Source organism: Lissotriton helveticus, chromosome 9 (assembly GCF_964261635.1).
Source record: "Lissotriton helveticus chromosome 9, aLisHel1.1, whole genome shotgun sequence".
Classification (NCBI taxonomy): Eukaryota; Metazoa; Chordata; class Amphibia; order Caudata; family Salamandridae; genus Lissotriton; species Lissotriton helveticus.
In genome coordinates this window covers 1,093,737,466-1,093,754,183 of record NC_136070.1, presented here as the reverse complement: position 1 = coordinate 1,093,754,183, position 16,718 = coordinate 1,093,737,466, and the positions used below count along the sequence as shown (strand labels likewise).

The following is a 16,718-nucleotide window of genomic DNA, read 5'->3' as shown; positions in this document are numbered from 1 at the left end:
ATTGCGGGAACCTCTGTCAGAGTTGTCCACTATGAACCTGCCTTTTATTCTATTTTTCCCACTCCCTTGCCAATAGAATGATGGTGAGTTTGCCATGCCTCCTCTTCTGGACGCCCCCTCCCAATGGCTCTCCCGATGTACGGTATAAAATATTTCACAGCCTACCTGGGCCAGGTGAACCCTAAAATTGAGAAACCCACAAGGATCGTAAAACGTAACAGATAGTGTCACACTTAGGCCGGGGTAAATGTCTTCCCCTCTATATTAATTCATATGTAACTGGCTGCGAATAAGGCACATTTCTATCATGGCCTTTGAGCAAATTCCCATCAATCTATTCTCCTGTGGGCATTGATTGCGTGTTCATTAGCTCGCTTCTGCTTCCACAACTTGTTTCCCTCAGAGGTACAACAATAACGTCAGTGTCTGACTGATGTTTTGTGGTGTCTCCCAGGCAGTGAGGTAAATCCTTTAACAGACTACCATCTCCGCAACTCTAGAATGGGTATTGTTCAACTCGCTCTCGTACGACTTCCCCACCCACACCTAGCCGACCACAACTACTTGATCTGGTTTCTGCCATCCAGACTCTACTGGGACCACTCCGTACCAGATCTTCAGCTTCATTACCACCATCCACAATCTACTGGGACCACTCCTTACCAGGTCTTCAGCTTCATCACCACCAGCCACAATCTACTGGAACCATTCCCAGTTAGGTCTTCAGCTTCACTGCCACCATCCACACTCTACTAGGACCACTCCTTACAGGTCTTCAGCTTCATCACCACCATCCACAATCTACTGGGACCACTCCCAGCTAGGTCTTCAGCTTCAGTGGCACCATCCACAACTTTTCTGGTGCCACTTCTTACCAGGTCTTCAGCTTCATCGCCACCATCCGCAATCTACTGTGACCATTCCCAGCTAGGTATTCAGCTTCAGTGCCACCATCCACACTCTACTAGGACGACTCCTTACCAGGTCTTCAGCTTCATCACCACCATCCACAATCTACTGGGAGCACTCCCAGCTAGGTCTTCAGCTTCAATGCTGCCATCCACACTCTATCGGGACCACTCCTAGCCAGGACTTCAGCATCCCCACCACCATCCACACTCTTCTAGGGAGACTTCTACCAGGGTCTTCTGCTTCATCACCACTATCCACACTCCACTGGCACCACACTCAGCCTGGTTGTCAACTTCATCACCACTGTTTACTAATTCAACGTCTCCTAGTGCTCCACCACTTCAGCACCTATCTGACTTCTGGTGGGTGTCCCAAAAAACCTTGTCCTTAGTCCTCTCTCCTTAAAACAGCATTACTTATTCATGTAATATCATCTCATCACTTGGTTTCTCATCCCCAAACAGATCTCTCTTCTCACCTTATCCCTAATATCCTGTCAAAATACATCACCTACTTCACTGTCACCCATCACTTAAAGGCTCTTCACTCTTAAATAGTAATCTCTACCAAAACAAAGGTCATCAATTCCCCTAGTCCCCTGCAACCTTTCTGCTGCATCGCCATATCGCAGTCCCCCAGAAATCCTCATCCCTTCACCCTCAACCAAGAATTCTGGGTATACTCTGAACACCAACATGAATATTACTTTCTTGAACCTCTCCCTAGTGAATATTGACCACTTTCACATCCCAAAGACATGCAGAATCCAGTAACATATTCTATTCCACAACAAGGTCATCTAAGCGCAGAACACCTTCAACTGTTTCCCCAGTATGCTTTCAGTATCCTACAGAAAGTCATCAACTGTGCAACATACACACTGATCACCTACCTCATGCCTCCCACACACCTAACACTAAAAGCTGTTCTAGGCTCATTACAAGGCCATGCACAGGTTTTTCATTCTGGGGTTTAGAGACCGCCTTACCTGGAAAGCAACATTAGCATCAGCACTGACCGCTCATCCTTAATCTTCCATGTGCTGGACAGTGGCTCAGAACCTTGGCACTGTCTGTCCCTCTGCCCGGGTCATGGTCCACTAGACCTGAGAGCCATCCCTGTGAACTCCACTACACCATGAAGGCTATCACCACACCCCTCGAAGTCCTCCTGTGAGGCCTGAACTCTCCTCAGAGACCCGCAAACATCCTCACAATCCCTTGGCACGTTTCAACAACCTAACCACACGCTCGCCTTTAATCCCAGACTCATCTTTAATCCTGTTAATGTGTGCATATGCTTGTTCTCCACCCTTTTATTTTATGTGGCAACCGACTGCCTAGTTCTCAGGCATCCGCTTTGTGTAGTAGCATACCAGGCTTTTTGTGAAGGTGCTAGGTTACCTCATTACACAAATACAAACAAATTAATAGTGCAATGGGTTTGAGGGTTCAGAAGCCCTAACGATTCGAACCCTCACCAGGACTATTAAAGGGAGAACGAAATAAGCATAAGTCAGCATAGAGTAAGCCTGCTCAATCAAGAACTTCACCAACAAAGTAGAAATCCAGAAGACTATTTTAAAATAGACAGATTTGCAGTCCTCTGTATTTGTCACCCTAATGCTTCTGCATTTGACTACACATGGCTTTGTTTCTCAGGGGATCCAATTCTGATGGTGTCTGATCATGATAACAGGTAATCATTTTGTCCGGTCACTTAGTGGCCTTTTCTGACTGAAGGCTTGTCTCCTCTCAGATGATATTAGAAATACACTGATCTGCCACTTTTGCTGTTAAAAACTGTACTTAGGTAATCTCAGGTGCTTTCTCCTACCCATTCAGTTCTTAGCCCTCTATTGGGAGCGACAGGTAATTGTGGATGGGGACGGTAACCATGTTACCAACCCCAACCACTTTGGATATTATCACAGCTGCGAAGTTAGAGGACCCCTCGCGTTTTACCCAGAGATATCATCTTTTAGAAGAAACCAAACTCTCCAGGGGAAGCTGAGAGCGAAAATTAGGAAGTTCTGGTGGAATCCAACTCTGAATGACTGATTCCCCTGGTAATCTCGCATTACTCAGGGAAATCTCAGGGTCCAACCAGTAGTGCCTGTAAATTCCACTCCCCTGGAGGTAACCAGAGCCCCATCATCTTTAACTCGGGGAGGGGGGTTGTGCAACAAGAGCGCCATTTTTTTCATTCTCAATATTTTGCATTCTTGCACGGACATACCGGACTCCTCTAAGATTTGGTTTCAAAATACTTTCTGGGTATTACTTCCGAGTAAACTTATCTTTACTGCATACTTACATCTAACACCCATTCTCCTTAACCAAACTTTTTGTTTACCCGTGTTACTTCCTAATCACTTTTTAAGATTACCGGGTTCTTTGGCAGACATGACAACCAACTCACACTCCACATGATACTCCATAGCATAGCACACATTACACATGTTTGAATGCATCACCATGCCTTTCTTTTGCTTAGACCCTCTCCCTCATTTTTTTTGTTTGAATATGTTTATTGCATTTTATCATCGTACAGTATTACACAAATGCAGTCATATCGGGTAAACGGCGCTGTTACATATGACAGGAAGTCCCAGGCTTCTCGGATCATCACCTCATCTCGGAGGTATGGCAGCAAAGGGGGGCAATTGATCAGGTGTACAGGTAAACAGCATGACAGTTTCATATAGCTCCAGCATATGCATGATACATTAACGTTCAGTGGTGACAGTGCCTAGCGTTGATGCAAAGGACCTCTGTATAGTAGTTGCATAGCCCAGTCTCATTCCATACCGCTCTCAATGTACACCATGACCGGAGAATCAGGTCAGTTGTTCACATTGCTAAGATACTGTGCATTCAAAATTGCATAAACAAAAAAAAAAAAAACTATAAACCATAAAGAACAATTCTAGACATATAGAAAATCAGAAACCAGGTGGTACCTAACTGTGATCATGTGTGTACGTGTGGAGCTTGTGATACCGAATGGAGTCCAACCAGGGGTGACATGTCAGCGGGAACATGGTGATCTTGGTAGTCTTCTCATGTACACTGGGGCATGTGGGAAATGCCGTGGCGATAAGGGGGGGGGGGGGGGGGGCGGTCAGGGAGGGAGGCAGCAAGGGGGGGGGGCGGGTGGGAGAGTAATTCTAGCAGTGGTACCGGAGAGCGTGGGAAATATGCTCACGTATTCCCATCCTGCAAACACACCTGGTGATAGGACGTCAGGATACCATCCCACTCCAGCGCAATAGGATACATCCGGAGCCCCGCCGTCTCCTCTCGGTGCAATGCCACACTCTCAGCCCTCGCCCAATTATCCAACGAGCGCCGCCACTGCACCGTTTGGGGGGGCACATGATGCTTCCAACGCCTAGTAATAAGGCGTTTTGCCGTAATTAGCCCCAGATCCCAGAATCTCGCTTGTACCTTCGTTTGTTTCGTTCTTCTAAATAACCCCAACAGGCAAGCTTCCCACGTATTTGGCAAGGTGCCTCCTGTCGCCTTCGCCAAGGCGGAAGACACTGCAGTCCAGTAGGGCTGTAGCAAAGCGCAGGACCAGAGAACATGCAAAAACTGAGCGTCCACAAGGCCACATTTAGGGCAGGCTGTCGCAGTGAGTCCAAAGTACCGATTAATTTTGTCCGGGGACAGATATGCTCGGTGGATCACATAGTACTGTATGATATTGAAGCGTGCATTGCGCGGTACATGTAGCGATCCAGCCAGCACTCTCGCCCACTCTTTGTCAGTCCAGTCCCGTCCTCTATCCGTCGCCCATTTGTCCCGTAGACGCTGAGGAGAGAATTGTGTGTGTGTGTGCAACGCTTGAGCAATCCAATGTATGAGATGAGAGCCATGGCCCATCACATGTAAGTATTGGATAAGCAGATGGATCGGTGGTTCCTCCGCCAGTGGTCCCCAAGCCCTCGACAAAGTGTGCAGTAGTTTCGCGTGAGTCAGGAATTGCCCTGCCGGTAACCCCGTGCTTTCTGCAAGTGCCTCAAAAGAAAGCAGTGCACCCTCCTCAAAAAGGTCGCCTAAGCTTTCTAAATCAGCCGCTCCCCAGGTTTCCAGCAGAGGAGCCGTGAGTATCCCGGATCCCCAGGGCGTACCCAGTACGGGCAAGTTGGGTGCATACGGCTTTACCGCTGCAGTGAGTTTCAGACCCCTGACGAAGCACTTCCGCGCCACCTCAAGGTGGAGCTGATTCTGAACATGGGACCTAGCCAAGGGATGGAACAGTGCATGGACCTGGGAGACCGACATAATAGTCTCCGTAGTGGCCGTGTCGCTCAGATTACGCCCGCTCAGCCAGTAAGCCACCCACTGCAGTTGTGCAGCTAGATAATACAGCTCGTGGTTCGGGACCGACAGCCCAACACTCTCGGTCACAGCGTAAAGGGTTCTCAACGCCACTCTAGGACGGCCTTTGTTCCAAATCAGTCGCCTTTGCAGAGTGTCTAGCTCGCGAAATGTGCGAACCGGGACATAGACCGGTAGGTTCGCATAGTAATACAGTAGCCGAGGCAAAGCGATCGCCTTCGCCAGAGCTATACGGCTGGGCACATTCAGCGGAAGAGTGTTCCAGAAGGAAACTTGCGCTGTGAGCGAGGAAATCGCCCTCGTGAGGTTGCCATCCAGCAGGTCCGCTGGCTCGCGGTATACACGAATCCCCAGATATCGTGGTACTGAAGGGTACCATAGGAGCCGCTCACCCATTACCATGACATCACACTCAGGGGCGTCTGCCGCAAAAGAGTACACTCCCGACTTTGCCCAATTGACGCGCAGCCCCGACATTTCGCTAAAAGTTCTGAATATGTCTGTTAGTGCGCATGGGAAGCAGGACAGGTCCCTGACAGAGTAACAGGTTATCGGCATATAGCGATACCGAGTGCATCCCATCCATCAGCCGGATCCCCCAAGTCTCGCCAGAGGCTCGTAGTAGCGTCGCCAGTGGTTCCATCACGAGCGCGAATATCAGCGGGGAGAGAGGACACCCTTGTCTCGTGCCCCTGCGGACACGAATCGGGTCCGAGAAGAGCCTGTTTGTTCTAACCCGTACCACAGGAGCAGAGTAGAGGAGTTCCACCATTCTGAGGTAGGCCGCACCCAGTCCGAACTTCCCCAGCACTAGCGCTAGGTAGGGCCACTCTATCGAGTCGAATGCCTTTTCAAGATCGAGGATCACACACCCCGAACGTGGCCACTGGGACACAGCCTGACTCTGCATTCGAAAGAGTCGTCTAATATTGTAAGACGTACTGCGGGTAGGAACAAATCCGTTCTGGTCTGCGTGTACCAGTGTAGGGACCAAGGGTGCTAATCTCTGGGCCAGCGCAGATGCTAGGATCTTATAATCCGTGTTAAGGAGGGCCAGTGGCCTGTAAGATCCCATGTTCAACGCATCTTTGTCAGGTTTCAATAGGGAGATCACATTGGCCTCGTTCAGGGACGGAGGAAGTACTGCTTCTCGTATCGCCGCCGCATACACCCGCAGCAATTCAGGAATGAGAATGGTGGAGTATGCCTTATAAAACTCCGCCGGCAGGCCGTCGGGCCCGGGGGACTTGCCGTTCGAAAGAGAGTATATTACAGACCGGAGTTCCTCTGCAGTGAACGGCGCTCCCAGTTCCTCGCACTGCGCATTAGTGGCTGTCGGCAGTGGGAGGTCCGATAAGTACTCAGCGATATCTGTTGCAGTCACCCGCAAGCGAGAGCAGTACAAGGCCCTGTAGTGTTCCGAAAATGCCCCATGGATAGCTCTCTGAGTGGAGACCACATCTCCCTGCGTCATGCGGATCGACATCACTGGCAGTGTTTGGGTGTCCCTTCTGATTAGCCAAGTCAGAAGTTTGCCAACTTTATCTCCAGCGTGATGCATGCGCGCCGAATGGGCTGCATAGTTCAAGTTCTTCAGCCTATCGAGGAGTACCGCGTGTCTGCCGCGCGCCTCTAGTAAGGTCGAGTCGTCACCCTCCACCGCCTCCCGTTCGCCCGACAGTAGTTCCGTCTCTATTTGTGTCAGTTCCCTATCTACCTGTCGTCGTATTCCCGCCTGCGCTCCCAGACAGTGGCCCCTCATCACCACCTTGAATGCATCCCATTCAACCTGCAGGGTAGACGCGGTATCAGTGTTGTCTTCAAAATACTGTAAGATACGGCTCGAGAGCAGTTCCCGGAAGGGAGCATCTAATAGTACGTCAGGTTGGAGTCGCCACGTGGGTATCGGCGGGTGCGGGCGTTCCCAGGCAAAGTCAAGCGTGTGTGGATTGTGGTCCGAACGAGTGCGACCCAAGTACTGAGTGTCCGTGACTAACGGTAAGAGATCGCTGGTCAGCATGAACCTGTCGAGTCTGACATGGAGTGCGTGGGCGCCGGAATAGTACGAGTAAGTCCGTGTTGTGGGATTACGGCAGCGCCAAGCATCAGCGAGATCCCACTGCGCTGCCCAGTCAGCAAATGCGCGCGATGTACCATGCATCGTCGCATTTGCCAAAGGAGGGGTGGATCTATCCAACACCACGTCCAGGACACAATTATAGTCGCCTCCTAGTAGGAGCGGCACTCCCGGCCATGCTGCAAGTGCTGACGACAGGTGTGTGAGAAAGTGGCCCTGGTCGATGTTGGGAGCGTATATAGATGCCAGGACTATGTGTTGGCCGTCTAGGTTGCCCTGCAGTAGTACATATCTACCTTCCTCATCTATATGGCTATGCGTCATAGCAAAGGGGACCCCAGGGCGAATCCATATGAGAGCCCCACGCGCGTAAGGCGAGTAACCTGTAGCATATATTTGCCCTCTCCAGCGGCGGCGCAGGGTATGTGTCTCTGATCCTGTCAGGTGCGTCTCTTGTAATAGCGCTATCTGTACCTGATGCCGCTTGAGATACGAGTACACCTGATAACGACGCGAGGGGGTGTGCATACCGCGTACATTCCAAGTACAAAATTTAATCACAGCCATTAGAACATTCCTTTGTCACCACCCCGGATCCCCACCCACCCGCCACACGGCTAATTGCGTCCCACCAGTTCAAACCATCACATAACATCAGATACATTGCCCACCAATCCGCTCCAAGTCTCCTACACACATTAAGGGAAGGGGGAAATCGTACCAATCCTGTAACCATGAAACAGTGAATAATAATGCCAAAAGGGCAACTGCAAAACATGCCGTCGTCCATACGCTCTAGTGAGCACTAACTGTTCGTACTTTCTAAAAGAATGTAGGGGGGTTCACTAAGCACGTGAATTAAATGCACTCAAATTACATGCAAGAAGAACATGGGTTCTCCCCCCATGCCACAGGCGTCTCGTTTCGTAGCGCCCAATGACAGAGAAGGCGCACAGATCCAAGCACTGTCAAGGCAGCAACAGGCCCACAGATTCCTCAGCTGATCCATCTGCAAGGACTTACCATCACGGGGCAGTGCGCCCATCCCCCCTCAAGACCCACCATCAGCAGGGCAGTCTCGTTTCATTGAGCCATCAGTCCGCTCAGCGCTCGAGTCTTCGAGTTCTGGTCGCACCCCAGTGTCCCTCGAGGTGGCACAGCAGGCTCCCCGTGCATCAATGGTGTGGAGGCACAGAAGGCGCGGGTAAATGTAGTTCCCCATTCTCCAGTAGTCAGTGAGCTCACTGCAATGTCAGTTGAGTAAGTCTGCAGTCTGCGGCGTGACATCTGGGAGTTCAACAGACACCTGCGAATCCGGTATGCCATATATATAGTCATCATCACTCCCCGTGGCGCCAGGACTGGCACCAATGGCCGGGGCATCCCGCTGATCTCTGCCACTCTGCAGATCGCCTCTTGTTGCTCCTCCTGGCGGTGTTCCGGAGTAGGACCAATGTTCGCTTCTGGGCGCACCGAACTCGCCGTCGAGTGCCTCCTGCACCCGCGTCCCCGAGCTCCTCCTCCGCGGTGGGATCTCGGGGGTGGGCCACCCGGGTCCTGAACAATTCCCGAGTCAAGCCAGGACTCAGCAGCTTCCGGAGTATTGAAGAAATACGTTTTGTCTTGGCCTACAACGCGCAGACGAGCAGGGAAGAGCAAGGAGTACTTGAGTGTCATGCGGCGGAGCCGCTGTTTAACTTCCATGAAGGAGTGTCGCTGCCGTTGCACTTGTATCGTATAGTCCGGGAAGAACATAATCGTAGCATTATGCACCCTGACCTCCTCCAATTTCCTGACCTCCCGCAGGATAGTATCTCGGTCTCGATAGTTCAGCACTCGGATGAGCATGGGCCGAGGGTTAGAGCCCTCAGGGGGGGGTTTAGACGGCACACGATGAGCGCGCTCCACTACAAAATGCTGCGAGAGGGTACCTTCCGGGAGAATGTCTCTGAGCCACCGCTCCACGTGTTCTGGGGCCTCCCGGGGTTCCCATCTCTCCGGTAGTCCCACGATGCGGATGTTGTTCCGCCTCGCCCGTCCTTCCGCATCCTCCGCGCGATCCTCTAGGAACTCCACTCTGTTGAGAAGGTTCTGCACATGTTTATCCATCTGGGATATCCTGGGAGTCAGGTCTGTTACTGCGGTCTCCAGCGTCGTCGTCCTCTCCGACAGTTTTTTGTGGTCAGCTCGAAGATGCGTCATGTCTATGGCCACGCTGTCGATCTTAGTTTCTAAGGAGGTCCGGGTCTGTTGCATCGACTCCTCAAGTCTTTCCATGGCCGCCAACATCGTGTCCAGCTTGGATGCTGTGTGGTCCGCCTCCATCTGTTTCGCCATTTTCCCCTTCACCTGCGCGTTGCCAGTGACAGCCCTCGTTTTAGGTCCCCCCGACATGAGCGATTGCGTCGTGTCCGGTCAGTGGTGCAGTGCAATAAGTCTCACTGTGGCACAAGTGACAGGAGATCTCCCAGAAGGGGGGGGCAGAATAAGTCCAAGCAGTCCAGACTGGCGCGCTCTCCAAGTCCTCACATCACCCACGTGCGTCGCGCAGGTTTCACCGCCTGGGCCGGGCAGATCGGGGCTGTGGTAGACCGCTCCGTGAGCAAGCATGCGGCTTCGCCAGGCAAATCGCGGTCTGGAGCTGCTTTCGTCTCCTCACCTCGGCACAGTGGGGGTAATGGAGCACTGCACTCCCAGTGTCAGTACTCAGTGCCAGGCCAGTGCTGAGTCGGGGATGTGCAGTCAGGGGGCACCCCCACAGTAGTGCAGGTCGTCCAGGTTCAGCAGGACATCGCCAATGTCCAACCCCCTCTGCAGCGCGTGCAGCCCGTAGAATCCGGCAGGGCGCCGCGGTCGTTGGAAATCGGTGGGGGGTGGGGGGGGCAAGCGGCACGGTGGCGCGTCACACTGCTCTCTCCGCTACTAGTCCCAGTGTGTAGGTCACATCCCCCCACCTCCGTGTAGTTCCCCTGTGCTGTGTCGGTGGCTCCGGGAGCTCCGTGTGAGAAGGGGGGGGAAGGAGGAGGGGGGAATGCCCCACTGCGCTCCTCACCTCGCTCGATCCGGTGTAGTTGGCAGCGTCCCCGGGCACAGGTAGGCCCGTCTGCCCAGCGGTAGGGGCCTCGGGCAGCAACCTCACGGTGGGACCCCCAAGGAAGCCGGCACTTCTCCCGCGAGGCCTCAGGGAAGCTGCGGGTTAATCCGCCCGGTCACCGCGGCAAGGGTGGGGCACCCCCAGGCCGGTCCAGTCACTCGGTCTGCACCTGCACTTGGGCCAGCAGGGGCCAGCCACACTCCGCCGCTCAGGTCTCCCCGTCGGGCCCCACAAGAAAGTGTTCGGCAGCGCCCAGTCGCGGGCCAAGGGGCGGAAGGCAGCAGTCCACTCCGGCAGGCCCACCAGGCCGGCCGAATCCCCGGCCTCGCGCAGGTCCCCACGCCGCTCCGCAGACGAGCACAGAGCAGGCCGGCAGCTCCCGTGTCCACCAGAGCAGGTACGAGCGCACCAGCCGCCCCAAACTTTGGCAGCCAGCAGAAAAGCGTCCAGCAGGCACTCGGCAGCAATTTCAGTCTGTCACAGGCTAAAATGACGGAGAATTGGCCTGTGGTAGGGGAGTCTCACACGGAGCTCTACCCAGGCACGTCTGCCGCCATTGCATGCTTAGCCACGCCCCCCCATTAGACCCTCTCCCTCATACCTCTAAGACAGAGGTGTCCAAAGCAGGTCCAGAAGGGCTGAAACCATGTCAGACTTTTGGTTTATCCACATAAAATAATTTTACACACAGTAAACTTGCAAAGAACTAATTTAAGTGGGCAATGGTGATCATAAAAATCTGACCCTCTTGGAACTACATTGGACACACTGGCCTTTCATTACTGATAGGCTCACACACACACATCACAAAGCCATGTCTGCACACTTTAAAGTTCAGGGTAAACTTTATTGTATCCCTGTGTCATTCGCAAAGTGGAGGGGTTTGATAGAACTGAAAGTGATCACCAGGCAATAAGCAGTAAAATAATTTCACAGATAGCAAAAAAACGACAAGCCATTTCTGCTGCCCAATTTATACTGTACAGTGTGCCAATCCTGACCATGATTTTAGTTTATGAAGAGCGATCAAAGAAAACCTTTATGGCCGAAGATTGCCTTCAACCAAGAGTGCAGCTTACAAAAGTCTTAGGGAGAACAAGTATTACATTTTCTGGACAAGCCATGCACCTTGATTTTAAAACAATAAAACAACAAAGACAAATATTTAACTGTGAAGCACCATGACTTACAAGGTATGCCCGCTACGCTGTAAGGGACGGGGACAGAATACAACAAACACGGCAGTCCTATACCAAGGTACTTTCCATTTCAATACCTGGTGAATGCACTTGTGCAAAGTATTATGACAAAAGGCACCAGGAATCAGTGAGTAATTTGTTGATCAGTAGAGACATTTTTCATTGAAGCACCCCTCGCCCAGAATAAGCATCGTCAGCATTAAGCTCGGCGTCTGTCTTCAATTTAAAAACAGGGGCGGCTACTCCCTTATGGCGGTGGAGCATCGCCCCACTGCCCGCAGAGGCAAACGAAAAATGAAATTATCTTAATGGAGATCATTTTATTTTTTGTCCCAACGCTAACTCTTGGGGCAGGACCATAGCACTGCAGCAGGGGAGAAGGAGTGGTGGGCCCCTCTGTCAGTGGGCATGACGGTTTAGCCAGCCGTCTAAAGCCGGCCAAACTGTCATGCGCACTGCCATCCCTCCAACCCAGCTGTATTGCTGGGTAGAGAAATCAGCAGATACAGCCTCCAAGCTCGAGATAGAGCGCAAAACAAGTGCGCTCCGCCCAATCCCTATTTCCGACTTCCAGAGGTGTAGTGAGAGAAGAAGAGGCAGACCGTAGTCGGGAACTGTTAGAACAAGCTGTAGGAGGCGGAACAGGAAGTGCAACATCAGGCAATATTCTTTCACAGAAACGTAAGGAAATTCATGGCGCATCCTTTCAGAGACCGCTGTGGACATAACCATTGAAAGTGACACTGCAGGCAGTACCACGGAGGATACAACCGTAGCAGACAGGTGAAGGGACAGCCCGAATGGACCTAGCATCAGGTGATGTCCATGCGCTTTATGTTTCTTAGTCGACCCAGAAATCATACTTTTAAAAAAACATATTAACCCCTACCCCACATAATCAGGATGTTGGTCAAAACTTACCTTCTCCAGCATCTTCAGTGATGATTGTAAACGTCGCTGGCTTATTGGCTACGCCATATATAAGTCCAGGCCCATAAGCGGAGACATTTCCAGTGTTCGGATAATTGACAAAGAACTGTAGGGGACTTTCTGCAAAAAAATTAACAGTGCCAGGTAAGGCAATTTCACCACGTTATAGAAGTGCAAGCTAAAATCTCAACAGTTGAACAATGAAACAGAGCACCCCCTGATTTTGAACAAATCCCAGAGATGAAGCAGAGCCCTGGACTCCCCCAACCTCTTCCGCCCCCCCCCCTCAGCCATACATAGACTAATCTAGCATATTTGCACAGTTTTCTGCTGGCATCAATATTTTGTGTCTTTGAAAAGTATTTCATATTTAGGTTAATGTTCCTTTATTTGTATCGTGTGATGACCAGAAGTAACTGCTTGGCTATGTGAGGACTACATGGCGCACAGATTCAAATCAATAAACACCCGTCTAGACACAAGCCCTCCTCATGCCTCCTGGCTCCAGGCTTCACAGTGTTTGAGGGATATTTCCGTTTGTTGTATTTGATATGGTTTACATTTCACTGCTTTTCAGGATCAACGCAGTTTTCCCGTGTTTGACCTCAAAGGACAACACGATTTTGCCCTCCATTTAAGTTAACTCAATTTCAGGGGAAGAATAAAAATAGACACAAGCATAAACTAACTCGAAATAGAAATCCAGAGTATTCCTAGAGGATTACCTAATCTTCTAATCACTGACACATGGTGAGATGTTCTACATTTCCTTTATTTTGAAGAAGTGGCCTGCAGAAACGGAAAAGTTCTGCACTTTGAGCGAGGCCTCACAATGATGTATACGCAGCGATACAAATCCCCTTTTCTACTGTTTAAAGGGGGCATCCAGTGAAAAGAACAATGCTTGATCACTTACCCTGTGTCATAGCTCAACAGCCACCAACAATGTGAATTCCAGAACGTTTCTTTATTTGATGACGTCTGGTTAGGTTATAAAACTCCCTGTTATACCTCAACAGCCACCAACAATGTGAATTCCAGAACGTTTCTTTATTTGATGACGTCTGGTTAGGTTATAAAACTCCCTGTTATACCTCAACAGCCACCAACAATGTGAATTCCAGAACGTTTCTTTATTTGATGACGTCTGGTTAGGTTATAAAACTCCCTGCTATACCTCAACAGCCTCAAACAATGTGAATTCCAAATTTTTTCTTTATTTGATGACGTCTGGTTAGGTTTTGAAACCCATTGTGACATCATACACTAGATGGCTTCTTTAAATCTCCCCTTGCGCAACCACGGCTGCATTACGGCCATGTCATCTTTTAAGGAACCTTTCCAGGCAAAGGATACCAGACCCAAAAATTCCCTTTCCTCCTTAGTCCTTCAGCATCAGCCTCCTTTCTTTTGTATCGCATCTTACACTACTGCTTGTAGTGTGTCTGCTCCACATTGAAGTCACAGTTTCCCTTCTAGTTTTCGTCAACTCCTTGTCTACTTTCCACTTCCTCTAGGACATCAACCCTGTTGTAGATCCCACTGCATTTACAAAACAAGGAATTCCTTCCCTTTTAGTACGTCTGAAGCCACCTCTTGCAGATGCCTTTGCTGTCTACAAAAAGCCACCCCTTACCTTTCAGTACTTTTGAAAAGTCCCTCTGCTGAATATTCAGCATCATGTCCAAAAAAGACATACCTTCCATTTCCGAACATCTGAAGAGTCACTGATTAAGGCTCTGAAAGGGGAGGCTTGATACTATGAATAGGAAAGTGAGAAGAAAAGGATCCTATGGGGCTTCAAAGACTAAGGACCTTATTGAGAGTTTGATGTACTGGGTTCAGCAAACAAATGTGCCAGATATCCAGCTCGTTGTGTTACAAGTGCTGCAAGCTGTAATGCAATTGTAATACGGTAGATTGGACCCAATCGCCAAACTCTAAATATGGTCCTAAATTTAATGTGCAGAATTCAGCAATCCCGATCAAAGATAATAAGTACAGCAAAAGACACTGAAAGTCAGTTCATGGATCTCGGTACTGATCTGCGATAAACCTAGGAGCGTTTTGGCAGCCGGGTGCTTAGTATTTAACCATATTACAAATGCATGATCCACCAGTTTCAGAGCAAGTGTGATGCACTGATCAATTTCAGATGCTGCTGTAGCATCAATTAAAACAGTATTTCCTTTTAATTTCAGAAATGCAAATATGCTAATAAAGAAGCTAAGAAGATAAAATATTTGGACCAGTTAAAATGAAACTCATTTCTAATTTTCAGGAAAGTACTTTCCTGAAAATTATTCCTAATAAATAGATAAACAAAGCAGAACACAGAAAGCTAAAACAACAGTGAGGCATGCCATCAAGAAACCCAATCCAACATTAATTTCAGATAACATTCCACACTCACCTGGGATATGAAGACCATTATATTTTATATGCAGCTCGTGTAGCCCTGTCTCTGTTGGTGTGTATCGAACTGATACTGTGCCGTCCTTGTTATCGACAATTTCTGCAGGTGCAGTGTTTCCTGAAGGCATATGAACTTCACCTGTACGACAAGCATAAGATGCTACATTAAAGACATCCAGGAAGAGCTTGCTTCAAATGACTTACAAAAAGCAGCTGATTTCATCAAAGAACAAGGATAATCATGTCAGGTCTTCCTTCCACTAAGTCTCGTTCAAAGAGTCAATCCTCATTCCAACACAAACTCAGAACTTAGAATTCTGTGCACTAGTGGCTATGAATAATGGAGCAGCCAGTATTTTGCTAATCAACATAACGTTTAAGAAGGCACAGGGATCACATGAAGACTTAACATCCGGAGGCTAGAGGCTCCGGATCTTAAGCCACCCAGGATGGTGAATAAATCTTTTGCAAACATTGCCACAACTAAGATCATCACCTCCCTTCAGGTCATTATGGACACTGTTTGTAGTCCTGGACTTTTGAGTGATAGACTAATGCATTCTGGGCACTGCCGTCTTGTTTTGCTTTCAACTCAACTAATTAGACTAGCACACCAGAAATCAATGATTTGTAGGTGTAACGTGCAGGCCTGGAGAAAGAGGGCCTGATTTAAAGTTTGGTGGACAGGTAACTCCATTGAAATGTGACAGATATCCTGTATGCCTTATTATAGGTGTTAGAGGATCTAATACACCTGTAATAAGGCCAAGGGGATTTTTGTCACGGTTGTGATGGTGTAATCTGCCTCTCAATCAGGCCCAGTGTTCCTAAGGGCTTTGTGTGATGTGGTCACCATAGTCACAAACCTTTGGAATTCTTTGCAAGACCCTTTTGAGACTGGAGAATTCAGTAGAAGCTTTTCGGGATAATATGAAAAACATTGGTGCTTCTGGATTATTTTGATACATTTTGAGCTGTGGTTTCTTTCGATTTATGACTTCCATATCTGTAAATAGATCTCATCCAATGTTAGTTTTACGCTTTATAGAAAGTTTGATTTGCCTTTTTTTCTTATGCTCTACAGCACTTCAAAGCTACTTGGTGTAAACATATGAAGGTTTGTCCAAGAGTCAACACTTCAAAATCAGTAGTACTGGCAGTACGCAGCAAGGAATCTCTCAAAGAAAAAAAGAAAACAAGCACAACATCATGACATGAGCTTAAGCTTACAAATTATATCTAATTCACCTTTCACCTTAAGAGGGAATTCCATCTTGAACTAGGTTGTATGTGAATTCATAGAAACACAATTTCATGGAATACCATTACGGAGAAACCCTTTCATCTAAACTGTTTAATGGATTTTTTCAGAATGAATGGCATTTACCTTTTAATAGAAACCAATTCATAGAATTCCTTTTTTTTGGTCGAAATTGGCTTTTGAATGGTTATTTTTGTGGCCTGAATGCAATGGTTGGAGGTTTTACTTTCAGAAACAGTTTTGTCGGAGATATTTATTTCAGTGCTTTACTTCAGGGAACATTATTTCATATTTATATCTTTCATATTATCAAATAATTTGGATGCTTTTTATTCACTGGTCCATCACCGCCCATAAACACCAAATATCACTGACCGCTCATGACTCCTAAACACCATCAATCCCTAAACTACACTCATCCCTAAAGCCTAAAATCCCTTTCTACCCAACAAATCCACCATCCCTGAACCATAAAATCGCTCAC

General features: G+C 48.9%; 1 protein-coding gene across 3 annotated transcripts in view; it reads right to left on the bottom strand.

Annotated features, from left to right (window-relative positions):
* Positions 1–16,718, bottom strand: part of FLNB (filamin B) — a 530,593-nt gene that overhangs the window by 95,962 nt on the left and 417,913 nt on the right. For all 3 annotated transcript variants that reach the window (XM_078661490.1, XM_078661488.1, XM_078661489.1), the window contains 2 exons: positions 14,972–15,112; positions 12,550–12,678 (listed from right to left, as the gene is read on the bottom strand). In XM_078661490.1, coding sequence (XP_078517616.1) covers positions 12,550–12,678; positions 14,972–15,112 — 270 coding nt within the window. The remainder of the gene's footprint in view (positions 1–12,549; positions 12,679–14,971; positions 15,113–16,718) is intronic.